This window comes from Paramormyrops kingsleyae, chromosome 2, assembly GCF_048594095.1.
Source record: "Paramormyrops kingsleyae isolate MSU_618 chromosome 2, PKINGS_0.4, whole genome shotgun sequence".
In the NCBI taxonomy this organism is placed as follows: Eukaryota; Metazoa; Chordata; class Actinopteri; order Osteoglossiformes; family Mormyridae; genus Paramormyrops; species Paramormyrops kingsleyae.
In genome coordinates, this window is record NC_132798.1 from 5,781,057 (window position 1) to 5,807,524 (window position 26,468).

General features: G+C 39.0%; 3 protein-coding genes across 7 annotated transcripts in view; 1 reads left to right on the plus strand and 2 right to left on the minus strand.

Annotated features, from left to right (window-relative positions):
• loxl2b (lysyl oxidase-like 2b) overlaps positions 1–4,488 on the plus strand; it is a 35,415-nt gene extending 30,927 nt beyond the window's left edge. The window contains exons 10-14 of the mRNA XM_023838531.2: positions 224–464; positions 1,677–1,792; positions 1,916–2,052; positions 2,236–2,347; positions 3,139–4,488. Coding sequence (XP_023694299.1) covers positions 224–464; positions 1,677–1,792; positions 1,916–2,052; positions 2,236–2,347; positions 3,139–3,209 — 677 coding nt within the window. The 3' untranslated portion in view covers positions 3,210–4,488. The remainder of the gene's footprint in view (positions 1–223; positions 465–1,676; positions 1,793–1,915; positions 2,053–2,235; positions 2,348–3,138) is intronic.
• On the minus strand, positions 2,822–11,090 carry LOC111857552 (coiled-coil domain-containing protein R3HCC1L-like). 5 transcript variants are annotated; one of them, XM_072704311.1, is made up of 10 exons: positions 10,942–10,992; positions 9,677–9,782; positions 9,428–9,573; positions 9,070–9,207; positions 6,634–7,063; positions 5,812–5,984; positions 5,628–5,698; positions 5,350–5,445; positions 4,784–4,866; positions 2,822–2,914 (listed from the first exon to the last, which is right to left on the minus strand). In XM_072704311.1, the coding sequence occupies exons 5-9, from the start codon at positions 6,916–6,918 to the stop codon at positions 4,799–4,801; spliced, it is 693 nt and encodes a 230-aa protein (XP_072560412.1). In that variant the 5' UTR covers positions 6,919–7,063; positions 9,070–9,207; positions 9,428–9,573; positions 9,677–9,782; positions 10,942–10,992; the 3' UTR covers positions 2,822–2,914; positions 4,784–4,798. The 5 variants fall into 5 exon arrangements, with proteins under 5 accessions (XP_072560412.1, XP_023694302.1, XP_023694304.1 ...); XM_023838534.1 differs by lacking the exon at positions 9,677–9,782 and having other exon boundaries at positions 10,942–11,090; XM_023838536.2 differs by lacking the exons at positions 9,070–9,207; positions 9,428–9,573; positions 9,677–9,782 and having other exon boundaries at positions 10,942–11,032.
• A 3,041-nt stretch (positions 11,091–14,131) lies between these two features.
• Positions 14,132–24,788, minus strand: LOC111857555 (golgin subfamily A member 7). Its single transcript, XM_023838538.2, has 6 exons — positions 24,675–24,788; positions 22,589–22,714; positions 19,563–19,715; positions 17,543–17,644; positions 16,475–16,534; positions 14,132–15,131 (listed from the first exon to the last, which is right to left on the minus strand). Exons 1-5 carry the CDS (start codon positions 24,681–24,683, stop codon positions 16,487–16,489), a joined length of 438 nt encoding a protein of 145 aa, XP_023694306.1. The 5' UTR covers positions 24,684–24,788; the 3' UTR covers positions 14,132–15,131; positions 16,475–16,486.
• Positions 24,789–26,468: the final 1,680 nt, after the last annotated feature.

Genomic DNA, 26,468 nt, shown 5'->3' on the forward strand with positions numbered 1-26,468 from the left:
CACTGCATTCTCAAACTGTGATTCTTGTGATGGGTGATGTTTGGCTCTGTGGATCACGAAATTCAGATCCCATGGCTGGTGGAGTGAAACTCCAAGCGCCCCAGGGATTTCCTGACTCTGTTCTGATCCTCACTTGTATGCTGTTTTGGACAAAAGAATCTTCTAAATGAATAAATTATAGTAGGCAGTCATCACCCTAGCCTCTTTGTCTTGTTTCACTCAGCGGCCCCTGATCTGGTCCTGAACCCCCAGATCGTGGAGCAGACCACCTATCTGGAAGACCGGCCCATGGTGATGCTGCAGTGTGCCTATGAGGAGGACTGCCTAGCCAGAACGGCCAGCCAAGTCCCTGCCAACTCATACCGGCGTCTGCTCCGCTTCTCCTCGCAGATCCACAACAACGGCCAGTCTGACTTCCGTCCGAAGGCTAGTCGCGAATCCTGGGTCTGGCACGACTGTCACAGGCAAGCATTTCAGCATTTCCGCCAGATCTCAGTTAATCAATCTTCTAGTCTTCGTAAACCAGACAGTATTTACTCTTTCTGACTGGAGCTGGCATTTAACACCATAAACGATGGTCAAATATGAAATGCGAGTTAAATACTAGATTGTTTTTTTTGCTGACGGAAACACACATTATAATGACATGGGATGGTTTTACAGTACAGTTTGGTTCAGATGCCGTTTTCCATTCTCTCATCCCCGTGCCTTGTAATCAGCTCGGTGTGTTTAAATCTGTGCAATGCAAACAGTCCCGAGTTGTTTGTGGTCGGCTCGTCTCATTGGCTGCTTAACCCTGGCAGCGTTGCTCGATTCCAGAACCTCACGAGCCTTGAGCACTCTTTCATCATGCCCTGACAACATATGCAGTAAAAGTTCAAAACGAGCTGCTACACAGAACTTCTACAAATTATATAGTGTCATGTTATAATTTTGGGGAATTTTTTTTGGGGAATGACTGGTGCTCTGCTTTAAATATCTGAAATAAAAAGGGATGCTAGATGAAGAGATTAAGTAATATATGGTAACTGTAAGGACAAATTAATACTGTAATTTCCACCCACGTTAATGACAAAAGACCCTAAAGAAAGATTAATCTTTGAGTAAAAGGCATTGCTTCCTCATGTTCTTTTCTTCATGAAAGGTTCTCACACATGTAAAAGTATCAGTGGAATAAACTAAACAAAATACCTTCTGATATGCAGTTTTTTTGATCCCATGGCAGAAATTCAGTACTGAGAATGTCAATTTTACCTTAAGTCTACCCTCTTCAACAAAAAGTTCTTTCTTAAATTCTATTACTAATGAAGTTCATTTTTAGTCCTCCCTGACAAAAAAAAAATATATAGTTTTTTAGGCTAAAAGTTATGTTTAGAAAAACTTTACTGAGTTTATGGTGACAGGAAGGTGGTATGTACATTTGATTTGTTTGGTAAGAAATATTTTTGGCAAACCTGAGAACAATGTAGTTAGTCAAATATCAGTATATGGTATGGCAATGAAAATGGTTAGGAATGTAAACATATTTACTCTGTATAATAATGTATAAGACATGAAACGAGGGCCATGCTGTTTGGGTGTAATCTATGTGGCTGGTACAAGCACGTCAGGAATCATGAACATTTTCCTAAAATGCTACTTTAAGTGACTCGTAGCTATAATCTCTGGTTCTGTAGGCATTACCACAGTATGGAAGTATTCACTCACTACGACCTGCTCAACCTTAACGGCTCCAAGGTGGCTGAGGGACACAAGGCCAGCTTCTGTCTGGAGGATTCAGAGTGTGACGAAGGTGAGGGAGCTGCCATGTAAGATTGCCACAGAATTTCCACTCATGGTTACGTTTGTTTTTACAGTACAACATATGGTATTTATCTTTGATAATATACTAAATATGCTTTCTTTAATTAAACAGGTATTGAGAAGAGATATGAATGTGCAAATTTCGGTGAACAGGGTATCACTCTGGGATGCTGGGATACATACAGGCATGACATTGACTGCCAATGGGTAGACATAACGGATGTCAAACCTGGAGATTACATATTCCAGGTAATTTTTAAACCCACTTGAATTGCATAAATTCTGATTTTTTTGTCATTTTAAGAGCACACTACTTTGAAACCCTAATCGTTTCAGTCGTCCATCTTGAAACCCACAGCAAACCATATTAGGATAAGTATTCATTACGGTCATTGGTGATGCAGCATTATCTCTTTTTCGCTTTGCATTCAGGTGGTAATTAATCCCAATTATGAGGTGGCCGAGTCGGATTACACCAACAACGTCATGAAGTGCAGGTGTCGTTATGATGGCCACAGGATATGGATGTACAGCTGTCATATAGGTGAGGTCCTCACACCTACTGTATGCAAAGGGGTCTATTTTAGTTTTAGTCTTATCATGATAGACACAATATTCACATATACATTTAGTAATTGTTTACTTGGTATATTTCATCGGGAAAAAAAGTCAGCCTATTGGTTCAAACTGGGGCTGCACCCCAGCCAGAAGTGACAGGGAGCACATGCACATGCAAACTGGACACAAATCGCAGGATTCGAAGCACCAGCTTTATAAGGCAACAGTGCTGTAGTACTCTAAGGTTCCAGCACTCTAAGTGTATGGAAAGATGCTCAATGAAGCATTTCAGTTATTGTCTTTAATTACCACCTTAATTTCAGGGTAAATTAATGTCACTTCAGTTCATAAGCTGATGTAAAATAGTGTGCTAACAGTGATAAATTAATACCCGCAGTATTTACACCATAACTCTAGAGGACAGGCAGCAGGCTAGAGGTATTGAACAGTATAGGCTGGATTCAGTTTAATATATTTATTTCTTAAGGAAAAAAAAGTTACATTCAAATTTAGAGCTTGCAGGTGCAGATGGCGGACTCTCACTCCAGAGTTCCTGTTTGGGGGGGGAAGAGAACAGTGATAACTTTAAAAACAGATTTTAGTCATGAACCTGTCTGGCTCCATACTGCAGTCATCATTTTTTATCCTTAATCATTTCTTTTGTCTTTATTGCTCGACACCCTATGGCAATGGCTTTTAAGAATTCTTTTTCAACAAAAATCTTGCAAGGAAACTGTGCGGTGTTCAGGATTGTGTTTTACACTTCTTATTTCATAGGTGGCTCATTCAGTTCTGAGACTGAAGATACGTTCCCAGGACTTCTAAACAACCAGGTGACCCACAGGTAAAAAGAGGACAGGACAACAAAAGGATCTACGTCTTACATCCAGTGAGATGAAAAGCAGCTTAACCTCTGATTTTTTTCAGTGGTGGATGGATGCTTTTTTTCTTTTTAGTCATAATAAAGTTCATGGGGAATAATTTCACTCCATTCAGTTTCTCATACATAAGAAGCTTGCTTTGTGATAAATTGCACAAATCACAAAGTACTTCAGGTCAAAATTCATAAGCCTTTCAGCACCACACTTCAGTAAATTATCCATGTAGTTCCCATCTTGCTGGCATGTAATAGCAGATTCACTTTTGGCATTTTGAGGTAAAATTATTCAGTATATAAAAGGAATCTACATTCTCTACATTTTTAACTTTATAAATACACATTGGTCCAGAAGTCATGGTTCCTATATGAAAGATATTTTATGGTACTACACAGTAATATGCAAATCTGTACTACTGTTGTTCTTTCTGCCCCCTTCAGCTTTTGTTTAACAGAACCGCTTTGTAGTCAATTTCACACTGATTCTCTGATGTGGCCATTTTCTTTAAGACCATCCAATCGCCTGCTTTTGTCTGGAAGTCTTATAATTTTTTTTATGGGTACATCAGTCTAAGTACTAAAACCTTGTGGACATACAAAAATACCTCAGCGAATCTAGTTTCGGTTTAAAGTCTATGAAACGGGGCAATTATTCCTGGTGATGGTACCTTCAGCTTGATTTAAGATTATATCGTATGTCACACTATGTAAAGACTACAGAAAGTCCTTATAGACTAAACATAAACCAAAATGACCATGACAAGTTAATCATGAATATACAATTGGCTACTAGTGCCAGTGGTTGTAATTATACAGGTTGGACCGATATCATATCACACAGTGTACATGGTTACTTCAGCATTATACAGTACAAGTGGAAAAATCAATAGAACTCCTGTGGACAGTTGAAGTATGATTTATAAAAAGTAAAGGAGAATTTCATTTAATTTTTTATTTTCTACACGTGGTGAACAGTTTCCAGCAAGCCTTTAATGTAAATTATTGATGTAAATGTCAGGGATCGATTCAATTGTTTTACCATTTGTATAAACAAAGCTAGAGTGTATGCAAATGTCTGATTATGGTTTTCCTTCATATTTGTAATGGTGCTATCAAACTGTGATCCTCTGTTTTACGAGGGTACACATTGCCAGCTGGTGAATGGTTATGTTACCTATGCTCATACTTGAATGGAGAATAAAATCAATATTGTGCTTTTGCCATAATAAATAGAATATTAAGCAGACAAAGGCATTGTTGAATTTTTATTCTTTTTTAAACCAACCATTTTACCTGAAACTCAAATTCTGTTCAGAAGATTATCTAGATTATCTGTTGCACTTTAAGAGTTCTTTGATTAGTGATTTTTAAACTGAAACACCTGTCAAATTAACTTAAAGTAGCTTACTAGATGGCTGCTCACCAAAACAAAACCAGAGACTCAATCCATGGATTACCCACAAAAACATGGAGCTCCCAGGAATGTGGAGCCTTTGGATTTAAATAGAATCTTAACCACTGTGCCCCCTGTGGCAAAGTACACACCTGTACAGTCTTCCACTAGCAACTCTGTCCTTCAGGTTCAGCAGTGCCTTTGTGAGGTCCCTCTCTCATACTCTGGATAAACTCTGTAAGTTTGAAAATCATACAGTATACCATATGCCGGTAAACATGCTGCATGATCACTGTATTTATAGCAAATCATATTTTCATAAAATTAGCACTAACACACAAATAGTGCCAGTAATATTTTCAAGCCTGAAGCTGCATGTCATACAGATCACAAAAAAGGGGGGGGGGGCAGCAACCTTAGATACGTGCTGAATTTATTGCGAAAAGAATGAATGTATGTGTCACTATCTTTTCATTTAAAAATACATCTTATTAACGCATTGTAAGAAAAATCTTAATTTTAGATTATATTTTGCCAGAAACTGTAAAGTAGTACATATATATTTTATATATATATATAAAACATTATTTTGGTAAGCAATTCACAAACACACTGTATGCCAAACAACAACATTTAAGCCAACAAAATTCCACAAATATTTAAAACATCCTGAAGATACATTTTATCTTCAGATCATATCTGAGAACTTGTCACATACCTGCACAGCTCACTGCTTTGGCTCTTGATTTATTGGTGCCTTTTGACAACTTCCGGACTTTCAGCAGTGGATGGCGGATTGATAGGGCTCTGAGTGCTACAGAGGTACAGCATAGAAAAATAACTCAATTACATCAACAGATAGCAGAGCCTGAACTGGGTCAAACACTTTGCCTAGTTTTCTAGAACATCCAAAAGTTTATCAAGGTCTCAGAACTTTTGATAATTCTGGATAATTAGGCTGCCAACATTCAGTATTCATGCAGGTCGAGGCAATACCTGCTGACTCGCTGGAGAAAATGCCAAGGGCGTGAGTGTTATCAACCCGCTTTATCGTCAGACCTTCCTCTCTGGTGGGAGAATAATCAAATGAAATCACATGAAAACACTTCCTACTTAGTTGTATACATATGTGGGAAGAGAATTTCAGTGAAAACATGATATGATTTCAATTACACATCACCTGAAGTCGATGAAGGCATCAAGCATGTCATCTCTATTAAACATTGGAGGGTAACCGTATATTTCAACAACATGAGAGAATTCTTGGGTGTCGATACACACTCTCCCATAGTACGAGTAGTCATTCCTGGCCTTCTCAATGGTAAAATCCATGTCCTCCAGGTATGCGAATATCTGCCACCGAAATATTTTGATTATTGATTGCAAAATCATTGAATGTTGCCAAGCTTGCAGTATGCATATGAATTGCCTTATTCCTTTTTATTTAAAAATATAATTTTTCCAATACTGTAAAGACATAATATTAAGTACAAAACACTAACATCTAACAACACTTAATTCAACATTAAACATTAAGTAGTAAAGTGATATGTGGAAGAGCAATGTACCAATATGAAGTAGAGCAGTGGGTAAAATATAGAGAATGCTACAACAGTATTATAAAATTAGTAACTGCCGTGGAGCAAATTGTGTAAAACATTTCAGGCCACAACCTCATACAAACAAGACTAGAAACGAAGGAGCCGACCAAGATATTTTCTTTCACTGCCCCCTGGTGGACATTACGTAAATTTGGAGGATTGTAAGTTAACTTGTGTGCAAGTATGAATAGCAACACCGCGTGCTTATCAACAGCAAGGCATACTTGTTGCAAACGTGATCATAGTCATAGTAAACGGAAATATCCGTGACAAATAACAATGTTAAATGTTCATTTAAATGTTAATTTGGAACAGTTGTGTGGCAACTGAAATCTCCTGCTATGACACCCTGTTTACCATGATTACTGTTTACTGATAGTAAAACCCCTAATGCCTTTTACCTGTTGGGTGTAAGCTTCAGAATCATCTGCATCTTTCATCTGTGGCCTAGTTAAAACCAGAACTGGAGCAATACTGCCACCTCCTGGACAGTCATCCAAATGCATTTCCATAAAGTTAGAAGCCATCTGATCAAATGGTAGAGCCTGGCCAGTTACAGCAAATCCTTCTTTTGCGTGGAAGTGCGATTCTTCTGATCCACTCAAGTTGTGTTCCACTGAAGCAGGCTGATGCGAGGCACGTAAATGGCTGTCGCTGTCCCAGGTCTGGCCAGGCACATTTCCCATGTTTTTGGGTGTTGTGCAAGTTCCATTTAATCCCCAGTTTTTCTTACATTTCGATACAGGCTTGTAGTTTTTCCTCTCCCTGTGATGGCCTGAGGGCGAATTTTCAAATTTTACTTTTGGAAAACCATCCTTCTCTGTGGGTAACCTGAAGAAGACAAATTAATTTTCAATATCAGTGTCTATATAAGTCACATCACGACTGGACCTCGTATTTATGGATTTTTTTCCCCTACGGATCAGCTACAGTAGGAGTTGGACAAAAATCTGCAAAAAAAAGGAGCGAGGTCATGAATGTATCGCGATCCACAAATAGACGGGAAGTCATCCACAGATATGCATTTCACGGAACACAAATAAAAATATATATCTGTGAATAATGATGTATGTTTTTCTACAGATCAGCTGCAGTAGCCTATACAGAGCCCCTAAGAGGTCTGGGAGGGAAAATATTTTTTGCAATAGTTTTGCGTTTCCGTTGCTAATGACAACTGTACTGTGTCCGTTTAAAGAACATAAGAACTATACAAACGAGAGGAGGCCATTCGGCCCATCGAGCTCGCTTGGGGAGAACTTAACTATTAGCTCAGAGTTGTTAAAATCTTATCTAGTTCTGATTTAAAGGAACCCAAGGATTCAGCTTGCACTACGTTATCAGGAAGACTATTCCATACTCTGACTACACGCTGTGTAAAGAAGTGCTTCCTTAAATCCAGTTTGAAATGTTCTCCCGCTAATTTCCACCTATGGCCACGAGTTCTTGTATTTGAACTAATGCTGAAGTAACTATTCGGTTGAACAGCATCCAAACCTGTTAGAATCTTATAGACCTGGATCATGTACCCCCTCAGTCTCCTTTGCTTGAGGCTGAACAGATTTAGCTCAAATAACCTCAAATAAAGTACAAAGGAAATAATTATCGGACTAACCTAAACGATACAAACATGTCCAGTTAAGCGCGCTTTAAGCATTAAACTATAGGGGACAATGCCCACTGTGTGATTTTCATTTATGTGTTTTTAAACGTTTTTATTAGTAATCGATTAAATTTTAAGTATTAATATAAATAGTCATTAAAATTTACCCATGAAGAAATCTGGAAAACCAAGGGGTGCTGCTTGATTTTGTTTAAAGATACATAAAGATGTCATAGTTTAGGTTTAAACCCGAACCCACTTTCGGGTATGCCTCCCTGGTATTCCCCCTTTGTCATGTATGTGGGGACATGCGGATCTATACAGAAATACTCCAGAAAGCGGGTACCAGTTTAAACTATGACACCGCGGCAATGTTAACTTTAACTTCAGTTTTCCGTCTGTAATATCTTTCAATGTCTGTAATATATTTCAGTGTGTCTATATATGTGTGTACTTTACGTTCAATAGCCCAGCTGTCTCGCTTAAAGTCACTGGTGGTGAATGGAAACAGTGCAATTATTAATAAATCCGTACAAAAACACATAATATTAAAGTTACATGGTGTACATTGTCCCCCAGAGGTTAATGCTTAAACCACACTTTACAGGACAAGCCTGTATTATTTAAGTTTATCCTTGCCCTCAGGTTGCAGCAAATAGCAAGTGGGCAAGTGTAGTGGGATCACAAAACTATTGCAAATGAACACAAAACTATTTCAAAAAATATTTTCCTACCCAGACCTCCGTAGCAGTACGAACTGGCCAAAAATCTGCAAATCAACAGGAAGAAGTCAGAAGCCACAAATGTAACGCGATACACAAAAAGGCAGGACGTGATCCACAAATGTGCACAACACGGTTCACGTGTACAAATCGCTCCGTATTTTTGTGGATATGATTTTACAGTTTACACAACACAAAAAATACACATTTGTGCATACTCAAATATTTGTGGATCATGGTACATATTTGTGGATTGCCTTCAGTGGGTTACAAACAATAAAGTCCAATAAAAACTTCCACACAAGTGCCACATCCCACGTGGTGGCGTGTAACCTTGCAAAACTATCATCCAGATGATGAAAAAATGTTGCCGTAAACAATGTTTTTTGCGACCCCACGGAATAAACGATAGAGCGGAATATGAAACGATAGACGTTTTTATTTCCTCTTCCGATATATATCGTCGTATCGCACAGCCCTAGCTGACAGCTCGCTGGTAAAGTTCCGTCCTGCACCTGAGGTGGGAGTCGCCCACTGCCACCTGCCACCTTCGGCCGTGTCCCACGGAGAAAGCGCGCAGCCATGGATAACTCTCAATCGTCTTATGAATCAGTCCACAAAAATGAAGGGGCAGCGGAGGAAAGAGCAGGATGCTGCATTGACAAGGGGTTGGGGGCATGGAAGGAGAAGTAAGAGCCTTTAGTTCTGTCCTATAAATGAAAGTTGTCAAATGTAAAGCTATAACATTATAATAATTTTGAAAACTTTGTTCATGAGTGGTGGGTAATTAACGATTAAAACAGCTAGCCAGCTATACATACATCCGGCCACTTACTGGCAGATTTCAGATATAAAGCCTTATTTCTTTATTACCTTTTCCGTTTGTTTTTCTGTAAAAATTGTACCAGTTCCTCTGTGATTTTATGCACAAATTCATTTTCTTGTTTTGGAGGGTAACGGCCATTTAGAAAAGTGGACTCCAGGGTGCCTAGTTGCTACCGTCTTAGCAACAGAAAAACCTGCAAAATATGCAATTTGGTGAAGATTCTGCATTCATTAAAAATAGTTAGGCAGCGTGTGGCTCAGTGGGCTAAGCCTGGGTGCCTGTAATCAGAAGGTTACCGGTTCAAACCCAGCTTCAGCACATCTGCGGGTCCCTGAGCAAGACCCTCAACCCCCAGCTCCCTGGGCGCCGCTACGGGTGGCTGCCCTTCGCGGACAGCTCACTCTACAAAGAGCAAGTTTAGGGAGGCGTAAAGACAACTTCCCCACGGGGATCAATAAAATATCGATTATTATTAGTAGGTATGTGAAGAGCGCGGCCAACATGGCCGCCTTTTTTGTTCCAGATTCCTGTTCCACCATCGGGTCATCTGAGCGCTGGGTATACCCCGGAAAATACGCATTCTTATTGTATCGCATTGCGGAATTCCGCGGTATTCCCACTGATAACATAGATGGGGAACCCCTCTTCGTCCTTCGTTTTGAATTTTTCAATTCTGTGTACATTTAGATCTTTTCCGGAAACGTTGAAAAATACACTCGATTTCAACATACAAAAACCACTTCAAAGGATTAAGTGACGCTTTTGAAAGCTAAATTGACATATTGTTTATCATTTCATCTTTCTAATCCTGCAGTTTCATAGCTTTCTATGGATCAGAAAAAAAGTTTACTGACCCGGACCGGCAGCATACAGGATCGTCACGGGCCAAATATCCTGAAATCTGCTGTATGATACCATTGGCATTTAATTTGGTTGAGTTTGAAAATTTTCTTCACATACCTATTATTAGCCTTCAAAAGCCGGTTTTACCAGGATTGATAACCCTGACCCATCTGGCGTGACACTCCGCTTTCAGACACTCACGCAAAAAGATCTTGCGGCAAATCTATATTATATATTATTCCATTATGAACCTAAAATTAGCCAGCCAGCTGACCAGAGCTGACAACCCTGTTTTACATACCACCCGAAAGATCTAAACACGTATCGTTTACGCATATTAAACTCGTTTTAAGAAGTGATCATAATTGAACATTTTAGTGGCTAAGCATACGTTTTAAGACAAGGACTCGTAAATCAATACAGTGACTTAACTCAACTGGGCTTCAAGCTGCATTCAGTACATAAATGTAAACACATTTGTACTTCATCTATTAATGTCTTGGTTAAATTTCTTAAGTTAAAACAAGAACCTTATTTGAAGAATGAATAGCCGAACGTCGTTTACTGAAATTTTAGACTTAAAAACGATGGTTATTGTATCGCACTTAGATGACAAAAAATTTAGTAAAGTCTTCATTTATTTTATTACTTTAATAAACGTAAATACAAAAACGCAGATATAAATATGTAAATTAAAAACTTCTATTTTTAACCTTACCTCAACTTTACTGTCGGTAAATTTCAGTTGTGTTTAAAATTGCCACCCAAATGCAAGCAGAAAACCGAAGAATTTCATTGGCCAGTGAATCATATCCAAACGAATAAGACGGGGTGGGAGGGATTAAGAGCGGAAGTATTTCTTTGGACATTGATTGGGCTGTGAATCTTACCTACGCAAATAAAACGACCCCTAGAGGTGGGAGGCATTAAGATCGGCGGTGTCGTTACCGAAGTGTAGCAGTACTGACACCTTGTGGACAACAGTTTTCATTGCGGCAAATATGCTACATTAGATTAGATGCTTGAAACATAACAAATGGGGAAAAACGGCACGCCCTTCTGACAGGTTATTTTCTGTATTTATGATATCTTGGAACAGGCTAAAATAATAGATTTTATAATTGCTGCACCTGTTATAGTCTCTATCTGTTACAATTCAAATTTATGTTCTGTTACATATCACATTGTTTTGGCATAATATTTTAGATATGAGTGATACATAATTAATGTAATAATCAAATATATTTATTGGGCACCACAGTGGCTAACACAAAATCAAAAGAAAAAGATGCGTACTACTCATATACCAGTAAGTGAGGATTTTTTTTCACAAGACCACCTACTATGCTGCTATGTTGTTACAAGTCACTGGTGTTTTCAGTCAGCCCTGACAAGTAATTAATTGAGACTACAGTTAATCATTCTTGCTGTGTGTAAGCTGAAATCCTTTATGAACAACATGGCAAGGAATAAAACTGGAAAGATGAAACAACATGCTCGAGTGTCCAGCAGCTTGGATCATGGGTGCAGACTAAACAGTTGTAGCTTAGCTGGTTAAAGACTGTGAATAAAATAGTTTGTTCTTATTTAACAGGCATGTATTAACATGTTTTCTTGCTCAAGAAATTACAGCTTAACAAAATAAGATTCTCATTTTTTCCGTCAGTGTTATATATTTCATGGTAGTCTATCCATCCATCTATTTTCTGTAACCACTTGTCCTATTCGAGAGCCAATAGATGTGAGGCAGGGAACAACCGAAGACTGGGAACCAAGTCATTGCAGTGGACATATACACGCTATTCTCACCTACAGGCAATTAGGTCACTTCTCAGCGTGCTTTGGGAATGTGGGGGGAAACTGGAGTACCCAGAGGAAACCCCACAACGATATGGAAAGCACATGCAAACTCCACACACATGGAGCCATAGTGGAGACTCAAACCCTGGTCCCAGAAGTATGAGGCAACAGTGCTAACCACTGTGTCGCCCCGATGCTAGTTTTAGAAGTACATTTTTTAACTTCTAATTTTGATCTGTGAAGTACTTGAAGATTAACAGTTGTAATTCTTCCAGATACATGAAGAAGCACAATTGGCATAATTAGTCTGCATTGTGGAGAGCTGAATGCACATGGTGCTTTTATTACAGAACCAATAAGCTGGAGGATACCATGTCTGTTCTGGTTAGGGGGAAACCATTAGTGTATATAATAGCAAAAGTTAAAACAATCAGTGGCCACATTATAAGGCACCCCTACATAATATCAGCTTGGTCCCCCTTTTGGGTCCAGAGCCTCTTCAAAAGTTAATGAGTTCCATGAAGCCTTTCTGCACACCACTGTTGTACTGAGCTGTTATTTTTGCACTAGTGGACTTCCTGGTAGCTTTAATGAGCGTGGCCAGTCTCCTCTGACCGCTCTTATTAATAAGGTGCTTTTGCCCACAGGACCTGCCACTAACTATGTGCTTTTTTGTTTATCACACATTTCCATGCAAATGCTAGACAATGTAGTAGATGAAAATCACAGGATGGCTGTTTCTATTACAATGACCACATGTGGCGTACAATGCTTAAAGTCACACATTGCAGCCTTTCGAATGCTTAGTAGCGCAGTAACTGAAGTTTCTGACCCTTGGTGCATGTTATATGTATTCAGCTGCAGCCATGATTTGCTATTTATAGGAGCAGGTTATTTGTGTTAACGAGCAGATGGCCCCAATAAAGTGGCCACTGAGGGTAATTGTATTAGCAATGAAATGCTGGGTATTGTAGTTACAAGTACTTGGCTTTCATGTTCTCTTTCTCTTAAATTGACTCATAAAGTTAACTTATTTCAATTTTTTTTCTTTTTGCATTTAAATCAAATCATTGTGAATTTTCAACCCAAACACCATTAAGCAAATTAAAATCATCATATTCATTTCCACCCTTCTACATTCTAATTCCATTTGTGGTTGTGTTTTAAGACGTGCCTTTACCAAATAAGTCTCCTTTCCCTCACCTCAGTGATCCTGTCAATATAACCTATATCATAATTAAGCGCTTGGACAGAATCACACCAGCGCTCTTGTAAACACCATAGGAGTGTCTCCACCTCCATCTCCCACTTCAAAGACAGCTTCTTCCCACAAGAAATGGGAACTGTAAACACTCTGGCTTGTGACTCTGACAGCTAAACCCCATAAATACTCCTCTGACTCTGTGAAATTTGTGCCCATTTATTTCAAATCTTCTAATTGCACAATACTGCATTTATGTTGCGAACTTCTCCTACATTACTGTGCACTGTACCACTTCAATGTACTTGCTGAAGCCAATGTGCTGTAGCACCTTACGGTCTTGCACCCCCTAAACCCCATATTAGGAGAGACTGTGTCACAAGAATTTCATTGCATTCTTTGAATACACTACAATAAAATTTGTATCCGAACTGAATCTGAATGTGACACAATCTATGAAAAGGGCTGCATGGTGGTGTGCATTAACACAAGAAACAATATATATATATATATATATATATATATATTTTATTATTAAGACATGTTGCGTATCCGCATCCTTACATCTTATGGCTGTTGCAATCACAGCCTGGATAATTAAACTCATTCATTTAAAATGAACAGTTACAGCACAAACCTCAAATAGTGCCCCTTCTTGCATGTTGCTCTATTACAGTATTTATTTTTTGCCTTCAGCATGCAGCTGGGGATCAAAACTATATCCCAGGCTGACTGTGTGCTTTTTATTTCAAGTTCATCATGGCCTGAAGGTGTATTTCACTACTGGGTTAAAGGCTGGCCTACTGATTAAATCAAAATGACATTAAGGCATACAAGAATGAGCCTATCTTTGAAGAACAGATCATCAATGCCACAAGAGCCCTCCCCCAAAATAAAAACACATCTACACACTTATTCCTAATGTATTTTTCAAAGAAAGTATTTGTACATATATAAATAGTCAAATATACATTTGTAATTGCATTACATCACATGTAAATGCATTATATAGACACTTAAGCAAAGGAGATCTTAAGGTTTCTGTGATAGTCTCATTAATACTTTTATCCAGAAATGACCATACTCACTTTGGGAATATTTAGCAATAACATTTTAAAGAAAATTTTAAAGAACCTCAACATTGTGTAATGCTCTAAATACCCCACAACTGTAACCATACATGAAAATGACATTATTGTTCTAAAGAACTGCCATGTATATATGAAAATATGGAAATACTGAATCACACATCACCAAGACAAAACCTCGGAATAAGTCAATGCAGATTACACAACACTTATCTTCCTTTTTAGCGTGATTACACATGGACAGGATTATCCATTATTAGTACAAACATATGGCACAGCAGTGATTTACAAAAGAAGAGTGATATGCCTTATGGTCGCAGTCAAAGTTAAACAGCAACATACTGTAGCATTGAGGACTGAATGTCACTAGCTTCTACCGCTGGGGTGTCAGAGTTTTTCTAGTGTGCCCTGTGTATCAGTTTTCTACACCCACTTCCTGCTTTAATTATTTTGATATTCAATAAATAATTTAAATGAATACAATGTATACGATTCTCCCAAGGAAAAGGCGTAGGACAACAAGCAGATGCCAGTCCTACAGAATGTAAAACCATTTCACCTTTCCATAAATGTTAATCATTTACTATGTGATCACCATGGGCAAAGCAAAACGGGCTGTGACAGACAATCTGTTATGTACATACAGTCCACAGAGGTCATTAGATTCTGTCGTTTCCGCTCCACTGGGATTCGAGATGGCTTGAAGGATGGCTGCAGTGGCCTGCTGTACCAGCACTCCAGCTGGAGTTTGGGGGAGAAGAAGCCATTTTCAGAGACACAAGGTGTTCGGTCAAGTTGGCTGCAAGTCTCTCAATGGCTCTGCAGGGCAAGACACAGACACGTGGGAGAAGAGGGAGAAGAGACCTTAAAGTAGCTCAGCTGAATGATACATACCAGCTATTTAAAACGGCACAGGTACATATGAAAATCAACCAACAGTGATATCTAATTGTAGACTCTTAGGCAGATGACTGGCTTATATTAAACAAATGAGGAAATGTTGGTCGGAAATAACTTTCAGCTCTCAGACTGTTTGCTAGCCACCCCACTAACTCCCCAAGGATGGTGCACAGTGGTCATAGGTCTTGCTCTGCTGTATCCAGCCACAGCTGGATGGTCTTAGCAGGGCTGCTCGGTTATGACTCACGTCGCAGCCATTACCACTAAATGAATAGTTTTCTTACAGTACACATTGTGGTCTGGGGTGATTATACATGAGAGAGCGATCACCCTGAGCTGTGAATTTCCAGACCTGCTCTCGGTGGGAAGCCACACTTCTACTCTCACTGAGAGATACGGCCCGGAAACTTCCTTTTAACACTCAACACGCTTCCCCCGTGCACAAGCTACCAGATGGAAAGGAGCCGTGTTAACATACTTCCTTAACATCACATTTTCCAACTGTACGTGCTGCACATGCAGTTACAACAGGAACCAAAACTCTTGAGCCAAATGTATAAGCAATTGTATTGTTTTATAATGATACTAATGAACATCATTATGCAGCAAATATAAACAAAAGATGATTATATAGAGGAATAACAGACCCATATTGTATAAATATTCTGCTTAGTGTATGTGTGTGTGTTCTGAGAGCCTAATTAAATCACAGCTGCTCAGAATTGTTTCTTTTCCCGGCTTATGTCTAACATTTAAATATGATTATTGTGAAACAATACACTTGTTAAAGAAATTTTAAGTATTTAACAGAAAGCCTCAGGCTGCCTTAAATAAAAAGCTGAGTTAACATTTCAGTGAGACACCCAAGAATCTTTTCTTATAATGCAGGTTGTCACTAGGCAATGCGTCTCCAACTTTTTAAAATTGTTAATACCAGATTTTATTTTATTTTTTTTTACAGAAATCCCATATTTTTTTCTTATTCTGAAAAGCTCTGTGTAACATCAAGCACAGCTGTCTACACTTGCATCTTCCCTATCTGTAGTATGATGGAAGTTCTATTACAACTGATGGGAACCAGACAGCAAAATAGCATCTCCCATAAGGACGTTCGCTTTTGCACATACGAAACAAAGACCCTCAGTGGAATTATGTGGTAGTGCATATGCTGAGAAATCGCTACAGTAGACTGTATGTCACTGTTTGAAGTGAGAAGAATGATCAAGGTATCGTCCATACCATCTGAAATATATAACTCTCACCTCTTGTGAGTTTTATCTTCCGGAACCAGTGCTTCTGTCCTCAAAAATTGTTATTTCAACCTGGGAAGCAGCAGTGTTAAGAATGAACAATGCTTCCGAGAGACATAAACGCCGAATGAGTTAATTCCCAAAAGGAAGCTCAGGATAAGTACCGAGAAGACCCACAGCGTCACTGAACTGCGGTGAAGGGAGGTAGAGGGAATACAACTCAAGCGGTTTGGGGCCTCTCCATGCTCCCCTCAGTTGAGCTCCTGGGCCAAAATCAGCAGCTTAGCAGAGACGTGCTAGAGAAATAACCCAGGTCACCATGCAGCCAAAAAACATTTGAGGAGCTGGCAGCGGCTGAATTTCAGTAATACTTCACAAATCCGGCCTTCATTGCCAGTAATTTTAACGTCAAGCCTAGTAGACTTGTGGAAAATGTACATATTAAAGAAGTCTCACAGATTGTATGCAGATGTAAAGGATTAATGTTATTTTCCTTCCATTATCACAAAGAACTCTTCCTCAACCCCATGGCTCAAGAGCCATGGAACAGACCCCAATTTCTAAAGAGATACAGCCATCTTAAAAGAGCTGGCAGAGCACTAGTAGAGTAGTCAGAATCCTGACATCTAGAGGTAATCTAGGAATAGCTTTTGGTTATGAATACCTTTAAACCATCAGTGTAGTGTGTAGCATTTAATCACACAACGTAACCCTGCATAGCTACTGCATTCAGGCCAAGCGGTGCTTGATGGTTTACAGGGCTCATGTGAGACAAAATTCCTGTGGGAACTGATCCATTGATCTGACGGGTTTTCAGATTTATTACAAGTCTGTTAGGCAGCCCCTCAAAGATCCATAAAACTCCTGCGTTATTAAATCAATCTGAAGACACAATCGACCACAATTTGCCTGCTTGTTGATAAGACTAGTTTAAGGGGTGGCACTGCTGAATGAATTATCATTCAAATATTCACTGACATATGCCTGTCTAAATACATAGTGGGTGTCAGAAGCTGAGAACTGGCTAACAGAAACTGACTGAGCCATGCTGCATGACAGACAGAAGGTTAAAAAGGATACAACTCTCAGGCCTCTTTCAATAGGGTCAGTGAGCAACAGGCCCCGAGGTGCATAGATCTTGTCATTTTGCTCTTGGATATACTTAGCTATCTTCTTCAAAACCTGAAAGCATAAAAAGAAAGGCAATTATGTCAGAAAAGGAGAGGAAAAGGATGTAGGAATTTCCAATCACGTACATCCAGTGCACCCTGGATGAGATAACAGTCCATTGCAGGGCACACACACACACATATACACACTATGGACAATTCACCAATTCACACCAGTTCAACTATCTGCATGTCTGTATATGTGGACTGCAGAAGGAAACCCTGCCATGAAAGAGAACATGCTAACTCCACAAACACAAGGTGGGGGCAGGTTTCAAACACCTTACTAGCACTCTGTACAGGTCAGGTGGTGTTGGGGAACAGGGTTTATCACCGATTTGCTTTAACAAAAGACCAGTTCAAACAGATGAGGTTAGTAACGGGAGAAAAATAGTAATTATTTTAAGAATTACCAGTGAAATAGTATTTGGCAAACCAGTCTCTAACAGTGAAATAGAACACTCACCATGTACAAAGCTGTGTTTAAACTACATTAAATACTTCATATATAAGGTAACTATACTGTAACAGGGATGCACAATTAAACTACTGTATTTTATAAGGTGCAGAATCAGGACATAGTTAGAAATAATAAATGGGGAGTCAACGATGTATTATTAGGAGATGAATAAAAATTCAGGCAAAGGCTAAAAACGCAGCCTGGCTTGCAGACCTGTGTGGCCGTGCAAGTACAAGAAGTACTACGAGATATGATCACACCAGTAATACATCTAAGCAAAGCTAAATATACTGAGCCAACAAAGTTGACTGTAAACTAAGAGGATACCAAGAACCCATCCAAGCTCATGAGCACACGTGCCTGAGAACCAGGACATTCTCAGATCCTGGCAAGCAGTATATTCAGGAAACGTCTGACCACAAGCCTGAATCTTTATTAGGATGCTGTCGGTCATCTGAAACCAAGGTGATCGACTGAGGACTTGCCTGAATCAATGCTGTCTCCTGGTGCCTTTCCAACTGAGGCACCATGATTAACCCACTGATCCGAGGAAAACATCCAGTTACTGGCCGACTTTGTACTATTGCGTAGCTGGTCACAGATAAGATTTCTATCCAAGCTCACTAAATGCACCCAAAGAACCATACTTGAACAATGAAAATTGTTCAAAATAAAGCCAAATGCTTAACGGAGCATTAAGCTTCAGTCTTCACCTTGGTGGGATTCAGTAAGAAGGTTTCTATCCAATATGTGTAGCTGTGCATTGTGCATCCAAGGGGTATCAATCGCACACTAACTAGCACAACTTTAGCAAGATAAATATTCTCTTAATCTATCCATCTTCCAAGTGCTTATCCCAGAAGAACATGCAAACTTCAGACACACACGGAGAAGGGGTGGAATTGGAAAACCCAACCCTAGAAGTATGAGGAATCAGTGAGCTACTGTGCCACTCAAAAAGAAAATAACACATATTACTACTTGAGGAAGAATGCAAAACAGGGGGCCTTTGGAGATCTTGGGCCCCATGAAGGCATATCATACTGTGTTCCCAAACCACACCAATCCAATCCAATTATGCTCCAAATTTCCTCTGTCACTCAGGGGCGATTGGAATAGTCTTAACTCGCCCCCCTTTACAGTGTCCCTGATGCAATACGATCATTTTTTTGCACGAAGTGCAAATGAATAATTTACTAAAAACAAAAGGCGGAGATATCACCCTGATCACAATCACAATTAAATCACATTGCTTTATCTAGAGTATGTATAAAGTCAGAAGGCACATTAAATGCATTAACAAACAAAGCACATAACCACAGCATTAAAATGAAGTCCTACTCAGGCAGTAAGATTTTAGCATCTCACATACTGTAGACGTAGAAACCACACAAACATTGCCACTTTGCAGTGATATGTACACATTCTTCACAGAGATGTAATGAGTAGGAAATGTGCAAAGTTCTCCAACCTTCTCATAGTGAGTCTCCATGCACAGGAAGATGGTGTATGCGGTGAGACAAGCTAAGCAGCCCTCCACGTACGACTGGCCACCCAGTTTCTCCGCCTCGGCGTACAGGTTATTCAGCATCCGCAGGGTTTCCTCAAACTGTTGCTTGTCAATCTGAAATACACACAGCCTAGAAGCTGTTACCGACTACAGGGCATGAAAGAGTGAGTGGTGAAAAGACTGGCAAAAGGAAACAAACACTTTCAAATTGCTCACCACTGTTTCATCTCCCATGTCACTTACGTTAATAAATACCATATGATGCAAAATGAAAGGCATTCCTTAAATACCACTTTGATTCATTTACACCTGCTAACCCATGCCATGTATTAGCTAAACTTATTCCCAGAAATTACGATTGGACATCACGCAATCTTAGCTTGGCTGCATATTTAAAGCAGTTTTTACAGGGCACACAGCAGGCCTGGCAAACAGAAACAGTAACAGTAGTGAGCATTGTGCGCCTCCGCAGAGTTAGGCTCTGCAGCCACGACCAGAAGATTTCCATTTCAACTCCTGTGGCTGGCAGAATGGTGCCACCCTTGGGCCCGTAACCCCAGCTGCTCCAGGCGTGCTGACTAACCCTGCACTCCGATTCCAAAATTTACCTGTCTGTGTGTCTCACGGGGAGCAATATTGAACAGCCAAAATCTCAATTTCCCCTTGGGGATGAACAAGGTATCACTGTTCTATATAACAAGACGCTTTTACATATATGGACCCTACACAGGAAGATAAAAGGAGCAATGGAAAAAAATGACATTCTGTAGATTAGGCCAACCTGTATTGATAACTGGGACCAGGAAACAAGGGTTTTACGGAGTTTTTTTTTTTATCTTGCAATGACTAGAGTCTCCAGTTTCCTTCAAAGTGGAGCATCCCTCACTTGTCAGTAGAAAGCCCTTCTGGGTCTCTGGGAAAGATTTTACCCACATTTCATTCATGCCCCTGCAATTTTACAAAAAAGCTCCTGCAGATCAGTGGCGATAAGCATTGCCCAGGACCCCATGCAAAGATTTTCTTTGCACTCCCCTAATCTGGCCTCAAGAACCACATTTGTGCGCTTGCGTCTTTCCATTACACGGTGTCCCATTGATGTCTGTTTACTGGGCACCAAGTGTGGAAAGTATTCCTGTCACACGTTTCCAGTCCTCAGCCTTTTGTGTCTGTCTATGTAAGCTTAACTTAAAAACGCATCTAATGGTAACTGAGTATTACAACGCAGTATTCAAAACTAAGGCAAAACATAGCACAATAATGACTGGAACTGATGCAGAACTCAGATAAAAGACAGATGTTGTATTTGTAGCGTTTGGCAAAATGTAAGTCAGTGAATAAGGTAGTACTGGAACTGACACAGAACAAAGATAACCTATAGCGTGGATGGTGTATTCCATTAATGCTCATTGAAATAAGCACTCTGCACAGGTCAGGTCTCGGTCATTATCACATCTTATACCACTGCTGGGAAATTTTAGGCCGCCGAGTGTGAAGCCCAATAACTGGAGACTTGACAGCATCTCACTACATGATCTCTGCCTGGAAGGCTGCCAAGTCCATTCAGCTAAGGAATTCAATGCAGGGCTTTCTAGAATAATATACAATCCGAAAAGAGCAAACGAGAAACGGGCATAAAAAGATAACACCAAAGAAGTAATATGTAGGTAAACAGGAGATTTACGTGTGTGTTTATATATATACACACACACACACACACACACACACACACACACACACACACACACACACACACAAACTACTGTCTCTGCACCTACTCCAAGATACAATTTTCAAAGGTAAAATTATTCCTCACAGAGATAAAAAAAAAAAAAAAAAGATTTATTCATTAAAAGAATAATCAACCCAGTGCTAGGAATAAAAATCTGGTCTAAATTAGATCAATATGACTAAGAATATAAGTAAAACATCACGCCTGGCTCAATCGCTTATGCGCTTGCTTGAGACCAGCCCATCAATCCAACATTAAGAAAAGGCCAAGCGTTTGTTTTCAGCAGAATGTTTTTTTTTTTTTAATTAAACTGTTCATTGGAACTACCCTGTTTTCAGTTTGCCTGCCAGTTAAGGACAATGTCTACCTTACACCCAGAGGCATATTAACATGGTCAGAGCCTATTTGAGCTGTTAGAGGGCCCCCTATGGTCAAACGGGGAGGGCAGGGGGGTCCTGATGATAGCATTTGCCGACCAGGGGGTATCGGTTCAAAATTGGTGCATTTTATTATTCAATACGGGACGATCGCATATAACATGAGATGATCCTGTAAAATACAGGTTTAAAATTTTATTTAACAAGAGTGGTTGAGGCCCCTGCATTAATGTGCCCCTGCTCATACAGCACAGGACAGGACAGGACAGCCATCTTCAATGAAGCCTCATAATCAGGCAGTACTTGGAATTCAGCTTGCTTCCCTGTCATGTCATGTGACTGTCAAGTGACTGTCATGTGACGACAGATCCAGGAAATCTTTCCTTCCGTGAACCACTGGTTCACCATAGTTGGCTTTTTACAAAGAATGAATGACTGTGATGGAACTTGATAGCTAAACATACAATTCGATTCAACAAGATCTGACAAGAAATGCACGGAACTTTATATAAACATTCACTTTAAGTAATAGAAAAAAGGTAGAATATTTTATATATGTGTACGTCTGTCTGTCTGCGCACACATGCACACACACACACACACACAAACACACACACATATATAAACCAGGCCTACTTTGATTGAAAACCCTCAGTATATGAAAGTTCAAATGAGCATGAGAACTGCGTCTCTGTAGAATACAGGTCTTAGGGTAAATTATAGAATAACAGTAATATTGTAGTTTAGATTAACTGAGACTGAACAATCTGGGCTAAGGAACGTGGTCCGGAAGCAATCAGATGGGCTTTAGAGCATGTCAACCCTACAGGCAAACTCCCCGCCCCCCACCTTAGGTCACATGACAGAGTGGTTTACCATACCCTGGACTCCAGTTCAGATGGGAACTTGGTCTGGAACTGGCACATGGTGCCATTAGTGTAGTCCCTCTGGATGAAGACTTTAGCAGCAACGGATGCCTGCTGCCTAATGTCCTGCAGGCTGTGAGTCTGAGAGGAGTAAAAGAGAACAACATTTGCCAGTGTTGGCCCCTTCGATGAGTGGCTGACTTCTGCCTAAGGCCCCTACAATGGTTTTTCCATCACATAGTCAGGAAAAATACATCCCCATTGACAGCCAACATCAGCACGGAACAAAAAAGCAAATGACCTGCCAAGCTGAACAAAAAGGTTAAATTATTACAGAAAAAAAGAGTACCTGTTCCATTTCAACAAACTACTTCCTTATGCATCATAAAAGATAATTTAAGATGTTAGCAAATCTTAAAGGGCCCACATTTTATATGGACCATCTGTTCATGTTCTAACCAATATTTAAAAGTTAATGGCTGTAACATTAAGATAAATATATAAATTAAGGTGGAAAATAGAAACCAATTTCACCCTAAGGGTTCACAAGTTGATGATGCTCTTACATGGATGTCATATAGAGTACAATATACCCTTTAAACAACAACAAAAGAACTAGATTCACATGTTTCACAAGGAATAAACAGCAATCTTTGATTTAAAAGTGAAAACGGAAAAAAAAACGTGTTTTAATCACACAGAAAGTATGCTATTAATAAGAGTGGTTTTGTGGCTATGTAAATCCATAGAAACTAGTGCCTTCATGCTCATTCTCCAGGTTTTTTTTTCTTCCTCAAGGAATTTTCCCGCCTCGCAAATTCAAACACTATAACATATGTAATTACAGACTGCTCATATAATAGTAATCAAAATATTTAATGTGCTAGGTTATCAGAAAACAGACTATTTCTGATATTCTCATTTAGGGTCATTCTTGTATCTAGGCGTGACTGAGAAGTTAACTTCGGTTAACTTGATAGGAGGAGTTGAAACACCTTACGGCAAAACGAGGCATATGATGGAATAATAATCGTCTAATTTAAGTAATGAACATTTCATTATTAACTTTAATAGAAAATATTACAATTTTTATGTTCGTCTAGTTATTATTATTATTATTATTGCGATAGTGTTTCTTCGCAAAAATTGAGTTTAACATGACTGGAAAATGAAAACCAGTCTTCTGGTAACGTAAGTAGTTTAAAGCGATTTTAATTGAGCGATCAGTTCAAATAAAGACTCGAATAATTAAAGGGCTACTGGAGAGAAACCCAGCTTACCCATTAAAACGAGGCACACCTCCGAGAAACGCTATGATCTTTACACAAGCTAAAAAGAAGATATGTATTTTATTTGTTCGTTTCGGACCAGCTACGCATGCTTTTTGACTGGTCCATTAGCATTTAACTCGGGGGGCAAACACACAGTGTTCCACAGACTTTAATGTCTTCCCGGTGCGTTCCCAGTCTTTTAATGGATTTCCTTTACAGCATGCACTAATCTCGTTTGGCTTTAACGTAGCTATCAAATCGTTTTTAAAAAGAAGCATCTGACAGCCCGTCCCGTGCTTTAATTTTATCGTCCACTTTATTACTATGTCTTGAGATCGAACCAGCAGCGTAATAATAAGACGGTGGCTGCAGACAGCACAGTTCACAGCTCGGAGAAGATAGAAAATATAAATTATCGAGCGATCATTATTTATTATAGTCTTTGATTGAGCTCCACAAGCGCCTTGCCTCCATCAGCGACGACAAGAACAACAGCGTTAGTTACAGTAAATAAAACGCAAAGCGTCCAGATTTACAAAACCCTTCCTGGGTTATTCGGTTTCCCATGAATTAAAGTGATTAACTCAACAGCCTTCGTAAAACCACGTCGCTTATCTGTTAGCCAGCTCTCAAGCAAAGGCTTTGAAAGCCACCCTCCGCCTTAAGCTTGTCGCGGTCGTGTTTTATTATTCGCGTATAAACTTATAAGCTGAGTTTTCAAATGCGATCGATCAGCGGAAATACGAAGTTAAAGCTATGCCCGGAATTTTCCACGATGTATATAAATAAGATGATCCAAATTTCTATAAAAACACAGAGGCAGCCCTTACCTCCGCCATGTTTAAAGGGGATGCGTCCCATTTGCCTGCCTTGACATGTAAGCATTACGGAAGGTGGCCGCTCCGCTGACGCACTTCCCGGCTGTCAGGGCGACATATAGTGACATAGTGACAGTCTACGGTTAAAGAAATACGTAGGAAGACGCAGGCGGGTTTACAGACTGTCCGCAACACTCTATTTCTGTATGAGCCTGGTATACTTAAATTTTAATGCCACCACATATATTTTAAGTTCTAACATACTCTTTCAGCCTTAACTGCACTAATTACATGAAAGTATGTCTGGCTAAGAATGCAATAATGCATTTTATTTCTTTTTGGTCTTTCACATGCTTTACTAATGCACTAATTACATGAAAGTATGTGTGAATAAATGGTTAAGAAGCAATAACGGAATTTTTTTCTTTTCGGTCTGTCAAATGCTTGCCTATGGATACTTTTTATGCAGGAATTTTGGGAGCCACAATTAGACAAAAAAGGTCTTGTTTGCAAGCAAGATATTGAACCTACTGCATCTGGTGTTTATTTTCAAATTATGATTACTAATTACTATTTATTTTATATGAATCCTCCAGTGTTTACGATAGATAGATTTGATGTTCCAGTTTTTTTTCCTGTATTTTCAAAAGTGTGTAGTGCTGATTTATTGTACTTCGGATTTTTAATTTTTCAATTTTTACTAGTTTAATTTCTGCCTGTATGGTAGGTCCTTTAATTATTTAATTGTCCGAGTTCTGAGACAACTCCACATCTGTACGTAATGAAGAAGGAGTAGGATATTTACTGAACACTCTTTGTGTAGACTGCTTTTTGTTTTTGTGTTTTGGTTATAAAAATAAATTCAGAATTATTTTGTTGATAAATACCACAGGCATTTATTCATTTCATTTATTTATTTAATCTTCCAAATAGCTTCCTATCTTCCCAGTTTCTGAACATGTGAGATGTTGCTTTTATTAGCATCATCTTCCCCATTAATATTTTTTATTTACAATAAGACACTTATCCAACCACTCAAGTCAATCAAGTACAAGCTCATAAGTGAATCAAAATTCATGTTTATATATTGGATTCTTATAGGCTTTTTAATTCTTGAAATTATTGTAATATATGAGGCATTTCTCTTTAAGTCAAATTATCAAATACAGGTAATAACCAAATTATGTGACAGGTACTAGTACAGGTACTGTTGTACAGGTACTGTTGATGCAGGTTGTATGACAACAGTATGTACAGTACATGTTTTGCATATCTGAGCAGTCAAAGATGTAAATATGTTCTAATCTTGATTACCAAAGTCCCTTTAAAGGCCTGGTATCAAATGCAAGAACTGCATTTTACACCTGAACTGAGTGATTTCTCAGGCAGACTTCTTTATTGATGATTGCTTCGTATGTTAAACTGATATTTAGTGCATAATGCATACATTTAATGCATAAATGAACAATAAATTGTGTTCATCTGAAAGGAAACTTCATTTAAAAAGTATGCAAAAATATCTGCTCATCTGTGATTGCATGTAATGTTGGCTGGTAAGATAGTGGGTAGAGTGAAGTCTGTCTGACTTCTGTAAATAACGTTTTATAGACATGAGTGTATTATGGTGATATGTTTATCAACTGGAGCTGTAGAGTGAAAGTCACAGGAGATATATCATTTTCAGAATAAACTGAATAAGAATAATCTGTTTTAAATTACAATGCACTGTCCAGAATAAAAATAACCACAGCAGATAATCTGACAGGCAATATCAATATCACATTTTTCAAATGAGATATTTCAGTT